The following is a 12,031-nucleotide window of genomic DNA, read 5'->3' on the forward strand; positions in this document are numbered from 1 at the left end:
CAGAAATGCCACAGCTCAAATGCCAATATAACACTGTCCCTAAAAGTGTACAAGTTACACTCAGAAGTGTAAGTTAACTCCCCTTTAAAGAGACAGATTTGTAGGGTGGGAAAAGCCCTTGCAGCTCGATTTGCTCACCTGTAAATGGGGATAAGAGCATCTCTAATAAAAAGTTGTTTTGAGGAACAACAAATCTGTCTGTCTGTCTATCTATCTATCTATCTATCTATTATCTATCTATATCTATCTGTCATCTATCTCTATCCCCTCTATCTATATTTATCTCTCTATATCATCTATCTATCTATCTATCTATATCGACCTATCTATCTATCTATCTATCACTTTAAAGTGCCTGGAACAGAAGACGTACCTGAGTTTCCTACATGAGCCAATAAAAAATGTATTCTATATAACGATATGGGTTGAAAAAAATCTCATGGCATTAAAAAACAAACTTTCAGATATCATTGCCTTGGGTCCTTTGCCATTCTTTTCAAGAGAAACTTTCAACATTAACTTTCGTCTCCTTACCAAGTAGACACCTCATGAACCAAATGGTCCCATTTTTGGCCTGAAAGCATTCTTCATATCTAAAATTGCACCATGGGCCAAATCTGACTCTTGTATCTCAGGGGCCTGGGCAGTAGGAAGGGACTTAAGCCCATGTTTCTTATTCTTCACGCAGCGTGTCGCCTTACAAACAGGATTAGATTAAGAGACAGAAGAGGAGGTGGAGAGAGAGGGCTTCTAAATCCTGGCGGAAAGAGATTTTCACCCATGGGGGTAGTTTGAGGTCAGAGAAACAGAGCAAGTGGGTCACGAAAGGTCCCTCACCACTTACTGATACGTGCCCTGAAAAACAATACGGCTATAAAAGATTACATGGGGTTTCTTCATAATACCTAACCAGCTCCTCTTACTGCCTTTGATGTTGCTTTACCTTAATTTTAAAATAAATCTAGTCGACTTTTTTTAAACCACAAAAACTCAACACAAATAAAAATTACAATAGGGAACCGAAAGGCAGGCTCACAGTGGGCAAATCAGGTCCTCCACCGTTTACCTTCAAGTGCTTGGCAGGGTTCCATCCACCTCGCTTTGAGGAACAGGGAAGGTTGCAGCAAATTACAAGCCTCAAATTGGACTCCCGGATTTACAGAATGACATATGTTCAATCTGGCTTATATTAAAAGGGAGAGTTCAGGTCCGCTGTCAAACCTGTCCTTCCCCCATCCCCTGTTTTTCTTAATTTCTGGATGTGGGAGATGACCCCCCCTGCTCTGGGGATGAGATTCCAGGTGGGATCTCAGCAGGGGGGGAGGGGGGATAAGCATTTGCCTTTTAAAGGAAGACCGGCTGCCACTGCTTCCCACAGAACAGCAGCTGCTCAGGGACCTGCAGGTGGAAGGTTGGGGGTCGCTGGAACTGACAGCGTTGTTGAAAAGTGATCTTTTGCCAAAGATGTGTGGTTGCCTCCTGCTGGGCTTTGCCAAATTCCTGGAAGATGCAGCCTTCTGTTCCCCAGGGATAATGAAGGCTTGCCGCCCTAAGAATTGACTTACAATTATTCAGACAGAGCCTGGAGCTGTTGGCTGGCACACGAGCCACAGAGAAGCAAGTTAACTGTTTTAGGGAACAGTGGAAAACCACATATCCAATTGTTCCAGAATGTTTTGGAATCAGACCTGAATTCTCATCCCAGTCCTGTTACTTACTAGTGTGTGGTCTGGAGCAACTTTTTGCTCTAGGCCTCTGTTTCCTCATCTCTATAATGGGAGCAAGGATTTCAAAGAGTTCTTGTGAGGCTTCAAAGGGGTGTCAGCGACTCCAGAGGACAAATGCTGTGACCACATCACACCCACACTTACAGGTAGCTGGGAGAGAGCTTAGCACATCACAGCTCACCTGCTTGCTGTGGCAGCCCGGAGAAGGCAGGGCATCTTACTCCCACTTTACAAATGAGATAGTAAAGCGTACGGAGGTGGCCCTGAAAGAACATGCTGGGACCCCTGCTCCCTCCATGACGTCACACTGAACTGCCGTCCCCAGCAAGCACCTCAAAATGCCCATCATTAAAAGCACTGATCCATACATTTCTTTCTATAAAAAGTCAGTCCTGAAATCATTAGCCTTCATCCTGATTTAAAATATTAGCTGCGGGCTTCCCTGGTGGCGCAGTGGTTAAGAATCCGCCTGCCAATGCAGGGGACACGGGTTCGAGCCCTGGTCCGGGAAGATCCCACATGCCATGGAGCAACAAAGTCCGTGCACCACAGCTACTGAGCCTGTGTTCTAGAGCCCGCGAGCCACAACTACTGAGCCCGCATGCTACAACTACTGAAGCCCACGCGCCTAGAGCCCGTGCTCCACAACAAGAGAAGGCACCACGATGAGAAACCCGCGCACCACAACGAAGACCCAACGCAGCCAAAAATAAATAAATAAAAAATAAATAAAATAAAATATTAGCTGCTTCTGTTTCTCATTCAGACGCCTCCCACCAGCTGCTGTGTGTCTGTTTGTTGCAAATACAGAATCAAGTCTGACCCTCCAGGGCGCACTGGAGGCACCCTCAAAAAGGTAGATAACACTGGCTGTTTGCTTGAAAATGGAGAGGACAAAGGACCAACTTGTCATTTTTGAGTTTCTGTTGCTTTCTTTTAAAAAAACCTCAAAAAACGAAAATCTGTCTGAGTTACAGTAACATGTGTCTGGTCTGTTGTTTGTTCAGATACGTGTTTGGCCCAGAACTGTGCTCTCCAGACCTCCTAACTTTCAGGAAGGCACCTGTAACCCTCAACAGATTATTCCAATACTTAAAAACGTGAGCTTTGCCCAGCAAGGCTTCCCTGCACATTGCTTTTCTCTAGTCATTGTTTGTCTGGAGTTATTGCTCAGTGTACGAGCTCGCAGATCGCTCAGACTACTGGCCTTGTACGTTCAACCTTTGCCATCAATGCCAATTCTCCCCGGGCTTTGGTTTTCTTGCTAGTATTGCTTATTGACATAACAGGGATAAGAATTCTGAAAATCAATCATGTCCCCTTTCTATTTGATGGGTGGTTGTTTAGGGAGAATAATTCTTACTAGCACAGAAATAGTTTCAAGAAATGCATGTGTCATACATTAAACCCATTCGCGGGGAAATGCAAAGAACTTAGCAGTTCATTTGTACCACTGATGGTCTTTGCTGTCACCCCAGAGAAAATATATTTCGAGCGTTTTGTATTTGAACATGTGTTTTCTTCATTTGCTATTTAGTCTCATACGACAACAAAAATCCTAACTCTTAATACCCTTATTGGCAGCAGGATCATTACTCACTGAGAAATAGGTCTCGATTCCCAGAATAAGTTAGTTGTACAGATTTTAAGACGCACACACTCAAAGCATTAAATTGGAAATTCTAGACTTAATCTCCCAGGCCACACCATCTCAGCTTTCACTAAAATTAAACTTATTTAATTTAATTGACTTCTTGGAGATCTTCCCCATTTGAGTTCAAATGTCTTTAGGTGGGTAATATTTGAACACATGCAGGATAATACCAAATGATCTTGATTATAGATATATCATAAAACTTTAAAATAAAAAGGCATATCATAAAACTAATTTAAAGAGTCTTCCAATGATACTGCAAACTCCAATTCTAATTGTGCAAAGACATACATAGGGAACTCTTCTCCTATTAATTGTGACTGTGATGGGTACTGAACAAGCCCGGTGTAGTGGAAAGATCTAGGGTCCAAGAGAGTCGAGTTTGGGCTCCAGTTTTGTCCCTATCTACTTATGTGACCTGGGCAAAGCTATTTGGGTCTTTTTTAAAAAAAAATAAACTTTGGGTATTCATTTTTTTAATGTAAAAATTTATGGAATTATACTATCTCTAGGTACCCATTTAATTTATAAAACTGATGGTGCAACTATTTTCATACTAGTTAAAATAGTGTCTTAATGTCAGCTAGTTGGTGGGGTTAACATGTTTACTCATTTGCTAAACAAAAATGTATTGTACAACTAGAGCAACAGGAGCTGTGCTCACCAGACAACGAGAGGTAGAGATGGACCGCTGGGTCCTGCCTTTGGGAAAGAACGACCTTGCCTAGCAGCAGGGCACCATTCACGTGATACTGAGTGTGAATACGGCCCCCTGGACTTGTGCGATTGCACTTCAGGGATCTGGGTAAACAGCCAGTGCAATGGGATATGTAGTAAACAGAGAGAGAAGAAGAGAGTGGGAATACAGGAAAGGGAGCAATGAATTCTGCCCCAATCACAAATGTTTATGGAGGATTTAAAACTCTCTCATCTTCGAAAGCACATCCTTTTATGTATCTGTGGAAGAAATGAAGGGAGAACGTGCAAATTCTTTTTAAGGCAAGACATTTCTTTCCAACTTTAGATAACAAAGGTGTTTCGAAAACTGTTCTGAGGCTTACACAGATGTAGTTTTCCCTTTGACATGCCATGTCCATCCCAAACTCCACTGTCAAAACAATTCCTGCAACTCAGTGGATGTGGATTGTTCTACTGAAATTGTAGATTTCACATGAACCTCTGTGTGTGTGTGCGTGTGTGTGTGTGTGTGTGTATGTGTGTGTACAGTCATATACATTTCCAGGGATGGAAAGAAAGAACTGTTGAATTGGAACAAAAAAAATTTTTAAGTTCATAGATGCATAGTTGGTAGGAAAGTATTCAGGGAGTCTGAGCTCCAAATAGAATCATCGGGAAGGTAAATGGAATCTCCTTTCTCATAAAGGCTTTTGTCCACAGGTGCATATTATCACATCACTGAGGCCAGGAGAGAAAAGCGATGCCAAGTGAGGATGAGGCTATAGCATTACTGTGAGGATACGGGGGAGGGAATTTACTGGGAAGTGCAGGAGGGTCGCAGCCATAGTGAAGGGTTCTATGGTAACGGTGATTATAGGTATTATCAGGACGGAGGCTCCCTCAGAACTCTCAGAGGCCAGGAGCGGCTGAGCCACTGTCTGATCAAACAGTGTCTTCCGTCCGTCTGTAATCTGTCCTCATTCTTAGCTGGCTGGCATAACCTCTAGCCTCAACATTGGACTGGCTTCCTTCCTTTGTTGGAACGGCGAACACCATGGAAACCCGATACATTCGCTGCAGGCTGAGGGGGTCAGATAGCTCTAACCCAAGGCGGATGAAAGGCATCTGGATAATGCTTGACCACCAAGGAAGGTGACCTCAAGGAAAGCGTTCACATGGCTTGCATCCCCCCGCCGCCGACAGGGGAGAGCCTACAGCTTCTCGTTCTCTTTTCCTAGGGCCTGCCGAGTATCTCTGCAAAGCACTTAACTTCTTGCATCCCTTTGCTTGAATGCCTTGCTCCTGTTCTCGCTAAGGAAACCAGACATTCAGGAGCTCCGAGCGCACAATGGAAAGCTTGTCTTCACTTTGTCTCACTCCTCTTGTGTGTGGACTGAACTGTGAACCTGGGCAGTCACTCACAGTGACAAGAGACACACACGGACTCTCTCCAGCCCTTTCCTCCAGCGGCAGCCGGGGAGACTTTTACAACAAAGATGCCCTGAATTCAAGGCTTCGAAGGTCTGCAGGAGACACAGCGGATCTCCCCATTCTAGGTGCACAAAGCCCCAAGCTCAGCAGCAAACAGAAGCTGAATCACTCAACCCACTGTGTGAATTTTCATTTTCTATGGCTAAGTGTGTTCTCCAAACTGGCACTTGCCTATAGCACATTTTGCACCTGGTAAAGATAACACAGCCCAGGCTGGTGCTTCTCCTGTCTGTGTTTTTAGAATAGCCAGGTGTGAGAGCCTCATCAATGCGGGTCTTAGCTAGTCAACAGACTTGTCAAGTCACGACAGACAAGTATCAGCTCGTCCTTTCTCTAGCTGCTTTCCCTGAACGTTAAGTTGAACCAAACGAAGCAGCACTTTTTGTAGGTCAAGAAAGATCCAATCCAGAAAGAACAGTTTTTTATGGTTTGTCTTAACAGAAAGGATCAATGAGAATTAGCATCTATGAAGTGGCTTCTGTGTCTCAGGCCTAAGGTGGGGCCTCTTTTAATTGTCATTCATGACACCACGTCAAGGTGCTAGTTATTACTCCCATTTTACAGATGAGACAATGCAGGTTCTGAGAGCTTAAAGAAACGGCCCACAGGCTCGGTGAGGACAACTGAGATAGGAACCCACGCTTGTTTGGCTCCAAGGCCTGAGAACTTTTCACTCTGCCATGTGCAGATTTCCCTTTATAGAATCACTACTAAGGCACACAGGTGGTTTATTTGAATTAAAAAGGAATAATGGAAACTTTGCATGGGAAAATGATCAAGTCACATATGATGTCATTCTACCTTTACTAAACGGCCTCCAGTGACTCTCTGCTTATGGTTACATACAAATTACACAAATTCTCAATATTCTGTGAATTTCTCTTTCTAGCTTTATCCCTTATTGCTTTCCTAGGTCACATCTTAGATGGCCTCATTTACATGGCGACCACTTTTCCACACCATATTCTCTTCCTGAAATCATCTACCCAATCTCTGCGTATCAGCTGTAGAAATTTTGCCCATCCTTTGCGGCCCACTTTGAATGCCTCCTGGGTCCTGAAGTTTTCCTGGTTCCTCTAAAAGATGTGCATGCTTCCTCCTCCAAACTTCCACAGCCCCTGGGATCCCTGCTCTAGTACTTACTTCTGGGCCTGCTGCTGATAAGCCTATTTGGACACTACCCCCTAGAGCAGGGGACCAGGACAAACTTATCTGTAAAGAATCATACAGTAAATAGTTTACGCACTGCAGGCCATACGGTATCTGTGGCAACTACGCAACTCCACTGTTGTATTGAAAAAGCAGCCATAGACAATACCTAACTGTATGAGCATGGCTGTGTTTCAATAAAACTTTATTTATAAAAACTGGTGGCAAGCTGGCTTTGGCCCCTCTGTGCCAACCTCTGTCCTAGTTCATTGGGTCTCCAGGGTTAGCAATTGTGTCTTCCTCGTGCCTATATCCCTGCTATGTTGTACAATGTCACAGGTGGTGCTCCATAAATATTTGTGGAACTAACAGAATTTTAAATTGCTGGAATCAGAGATGCTTTTTTTTTTTTTTTTTTTTTAAAAAGCCATTGTTGAGGCCCCGAGAACTCTGCAGATTCCTCTGGTCCTGCACTGCTGTCTGTGCATGCCGCTGAGCTGTCAGAACCTCTTGACCTGTGGCTGATTTTCCTGTAGGCTCAGGACCTTGCCCTGAAGCTTCAAAGGCAGGCTGACTTCTAAGGAGCCATAAAACACATTTTGTCAACCTCTTGTCCTCAAACTCGGGAAAACATCAGTGAAGTTTACAGTTGTGGAAAATCACCTTAGGCTGAGATTCTGCTAACGCAACAAAGGGAGAGATTTCTGACTCAAAAGAAAAGAGAAAGGTGGGTCCCAGGGCATGGAAGAAGCCTGCAAAAACCTTTTTTCTCTCACTGAACCAGCTGGTTACTAAATTTGCAAGTGATTGGTAATGGAGAGCAACTCACCACTCATGGGCTTCATTCATGAATTTAGTTGCATAGTTATACGTAGGGTAGGTTTTCAGAGGCTTGTATATCCATCCACAGGGTTGATTCCAGAGCACAATGGCTCATCCAGACCGTATTCCCCAGATGCTGGGGCAACCTTCTTTGTCGACAATATTTTATGCATCAAAACACTTTCACCCTCCAAGTTCCTGGGCATGCTCAGTAGGGCACCCACCCTGGCTTCATACGTATTGTCAGTTCTTGTCTTTCTTTCTTTCTAAGTCACTTGATACGATAGAGAGGATCTAAGTACCACTGATCAGGACCCAGCAGTTTATTAGTTATAATAAGATAAAAAATAAGAATAAAAATAAAAAGTTTTCCAGGGATATGTCTTGACCAGCAACTAGAATGCCTTCCGTAGTTACTTACCTCTTTTCGTAAGGAAGTATATTTAATCTTTTTTTTTTTTTTTTTCTGTCTGGGATCATAGCTAGAAAATCAGTGTGGATGAAAAGGGATGATATTTAAGCACAAACAGATGAAGAATGTATTCCGGAGGTTTAGTGATGAAGGAAACACATCAGTACCCTGTTCCCTACCTCTCTGGTGGTCAAACTTTCAGCAGACACAGAGCCAACTGCTCTGCGTAGAACACTGTGCATTATTGCAATGGATAAGAAGAAAGTGTGAGGACAGAGTGAAAATCAACATCACGTCCGTCCTTTGCTGCCTAAGCATCGACTTTGGCTAGTGAGAATGATCCGCATATTACAGCTCTCTGCTCTCTGTCCTGTCCCTGTATGCCATCAGCCCTCTACTCTGTGTCTCCCCACCCCCTCCTCTTAAAAAGAAACATCAGGTTATTTGAAAGCCGTGACCTGAGAAGGCCTCTCGGGCAAGCCCACTCCAGCTGCCTCTGCAGCAATGCTAATTGCACATCTGCGGCAAAGCTGCAACAGTCCTTGCCCAGGAAATCCACCCAGGTTTTTATAACCAGACCAGGGGTTGCCACCCAGCTGCTATGAGAAACACACTGCTTGATCATTATTATTATTAGATCACGTTTGTGAATATTATTTAAGACAACTGAAGGAAACCCTTGATCAAAATCGCCCCCCCCCATTCACCCCGTATGCTTCTCTTTCTTTTCACTTAGCCGCTTACAAATGTTGAGGTGATTCCTAATCAAACCACCTCCACAAGCCCTTGAGTTCAGGGTCTGCCTGTTCCGCGGTCTCGGGGCAGAAGCCGGTGTTCCTGTCTCGTGGAGATGCCGCGTGGAAGGAAACGGGGTGCAGGGGAGGAGCGAGATGGGGAGCAAAGGAGGGGCCCGCGTTCAGCAGGTCCCGGAGCTGAGGTTATTACTCACATGTGTTGGGAAGCATTGGGGTACAGTTTGGAAAACTGTGGGGCTGAGTCCTCGGGGCCGTGGGGTGCCGCGTGGCTGATCACCATCATAACGGGCCTATGGGGATACATTCTCTTAGACATTTTGAAGTAATTAATGCTCTCGTTAGTGATTAAGTCTGTGAAGTAGTCCTGAAACATACATTTGACACAAAACGAAAATTACAAAAGGTGACATTCATCAGATCACATTTGAATACTGCTTTCCCTCAGAAGCAACTCACTGAATGAGGAGGTAAGATCTTAAGCAGCAAGGGAAACTACTTCCCAAAGGAGCACAACATCTTCCGGAGACAGAGGAAATCAGCTGCCAGTTACCTTCTAGGTTTGCTAAAGTGGTAACATGCACAAACCTTTTTTTAAAAAATAATGTGCAATTTAGCAATTAGCAAAATAAAAAGGGTCAAGTCCCGTTTGCCCAAGATAATGATCAGATCTGGCAAGACAAATGCTCCAGCACATGAAACACCGGATACATATTTCATTCTCAGGTTTCACTGATGTAATTCGTTGACAAAAAAAATTTAATTACTTCAAGGGCAGGAAACACCCACGCCCACTACAAATTCACAGTTGCAGAACACACACACACAGACACACACAGGCATACACACACATGCATAAATGCACAAACAAAAGAAAAGATCTTTTCCTTAAATTAAAAATTCACCTGTGAGAATTACATAATAAATGCTAATGAAAGTCCTGGCCAAAATCTGGGTGCACAGGGAAAAGTGGCAACATTTTATCAATTAATTTATTTGAAACACTCAATATGGGGGGAGCAGTTGATTTCCTGCAGATTATACTCTGTTAATTGCACAACTAAAATTACCCAGCTATTGGGATTGGAGCCTGACTTGTTAATAAAACGACTTAAACCGGCAGTCCAAGGGGCTGATACAGAGCAATAAGGGGAAGAGGGGGAAGAAATGGAATAAAAAAGAAAAAAATGAAAACTTAAAACACCTGCTTCCTCTAAGTGTGTATCACTGGCCTGGAACTCCAGTATAAAGTTTATTCAGAAAGTGTCTAGGCAATGTGCACCGTCAGAGGCTTCTAGGCATGACTAATCACATGTAGATTCAAGGACCAGAACAGCTGCAAAAGCAGTGCCCAAGGGACCAAATCTGTGTCACATGTCATTGTTAAGACAAGTCCACAGGCTAACACCTTTGGCCATGGGAGTGTGTGCTTCATTCCTTTCCTCCCTAAAAAAAGATACATATTCTTTTTGACACAGTTATCTTTGACACTTAATCAGCTGTGATAACGGGCAAGTTACGCTGATTTAGTCTTTGGAAGGAATCTTGATCACTTTCCTCTCCTTAGGACAACAGGGAAAGAAAGGTTAATAGCTTGAACAGAAGCAAGACAAGCATCCCCACAGATAAAAAATGAGCAGTGACAATTAGTGCACTTGGTAGGACAGTGCTCAAATCTGCCTCCAAGGTCCCTCCCTGCCAGCTCTCAACTTTGATGAGTTTGGAAACCTATTAGCAATGTTTGTGAATTGCTAATACGCATTCATTTGCATGCATTGTTTTCTGAAGGGTATGAAAGAGTGAGACATACACCCTCACCCCAAGTCCCCTGTGCTCAAATCAGGCCAAGTGGAAAGACAGCAATGTGCCAAAGTTAGATCAAGTCTCCTCTTTCTGACTTCTACCAATAGCTGTTTCCTAGTGACCTGTGCTAGATAGAGCAGATCCTCGGCTTCTTTTAGATAAAGGAGGAAGAGATGGATATGGCTAGGAGGGAAGAAGGCATTTTAGGCTAATTAGCAGGCTAAATTCAAAGATATTTTCCCCTCCACTCTTGCGATCTGGAAATAGTTTTATTTTAAGCGATCTGGAAATAGTTTTATTTTAAGTTGGCAATCACAAAACCTGTGTGACTTTTACAAAGTCTAATCTGGAATCCATTTGTTAGAGAACTGTGGGACATGTTCATTTCATTTTCTATGACCTGATTTGGAAATCCTAGAAATCCTAGGACTGAATTGTGGGGCATGTCCATTTCAGTTTCTATGAACTGATTTGGAAATTGTAGGACTGACAGCCTTACAGACTTTTGCGGACTCCAGCTGCCATGGGGCAGGTGTCCTTGTCAATATCAAAGTGTGATCAGACGGGAGTAAAAGCAAAGAATGTGGTTTCTCAACTTTTGATTATTTCACTTGTCTGCTGTTATTCTTACATCTAAATTGGAAGCCATAGACAGAATATACTTTCACCCCAGTGAAAAGCAAAACAGTATGAGATGAACATATGATTATGTGGATAAGTCCCCTAGAGGAGGAAAAACTCAAAAATTATCCCAAGACAGAGTGGAGGCATCTATGATTTTTCTGATAATACTTTCATCAAAGGCTGATTGCCTTTCATCCTAATGGAAAAAAAATCACTATTCAAAGTCAGTGCTCCTTGAGAGCCTTTTTCTTGCCTGGAGTTTAAAATTACCTTAAAATTTCTCATTCTAATACTGTGAGAATGTAGAAAGCCAATCTAGTGTATGGGCTAACACACTGAAAATGGCTTTCCCCCATTATGCACAAAGTAAATTGATGCAGTGTAAAAGTGCCTGAAAATTACCTTCGCATAATCAAATCCATGCTTTTCTTTGATGCCATTGCGACAAACAGTGTAATTATAGAAACGAGAATTCTTGATTAATCCAAGCCATTCTCGCCACCCAGGAGGGATGTAGCTGCCATTATATTCATTGAGGTATTTTCCAAAAAAGGCTGCAATGGGAAAAAAGGATTATTTTCTCATATGAAATGATTAAGCATAACTAAATGCATCAACATGAAATTATGACTTGAAAAAAAGGCAGTGAAACAAAAGTTAACCTGGTAACAGTGGATGCCAGAATAACACTCATGTAATACTTTCATCCTTTAGCAAGGTGACACATATACATTTTCCTTCTGAATAAATAAAAGTAGTGCCCAAGTACATGGATTATAGTTCAGTAAAATCGCCATCATGATCATGATACTCTGAGTGCAAGTGATAAAAGCAGAATGTACCTTTTTGTTAAGTTGATGTAAGAATCAGAGAAGTAGCCAGTATGAAATTTGGAATACTGAAAGTTGTCTTTGTGATA

At 42.9% G+C, this 12,031-nt stretch overlaps 1 protein-coding gene across 7 annotated transcripts in view; it reads right to left on the bottom strand.

Annotated features, from left to right (window-relative positions):
• SULF1 (sulfatase 1) overlaps positions 1-12,031 on the bottom strand; it is a 138,008-nt gene that overhangs the window by 39,763 nt on the left and 86,214 nt on the right. For 6 of the 7 annotated variants that reach the window (XM_036830522.1, XM_036830518.1, XM_036830521.1 and 3 more), the window contains 2 exons: positions 11,515-11,666; positions 8,883-9,052 (listed from right to left, as the gene is read on the bottom strand). In XM_036830522.1, the coding sequence (XP_036686417.1) occupies positions 8,883-9,052; positions 11,515-11,666 (322 nt within the window). The remainder of the gene's footprint in view (positions 1-8,882; positions 9,053-11,514; positions 11,667-12,031) is intronic. The other variant, XM_036830525.1, reaches the window with a different exon arrangement.

This window comes from Balaenoptera musculus, chromosome 17, assembly GCF_009873245.2.
Source record: "Balaenoptera musculus isolate JJ_BM4_2016_0621 chromosome 17, mBalMus1.pri.v3, whole genome shotgun sequence".
Classification (NCBI taxonomy): domain Eukaryota; kingdom Metazoa; phylum Chordata; class Mammalia; order Artiodactyla; family Balaenopteridae; genus Balaenoptera; species Balaenoptera musculus.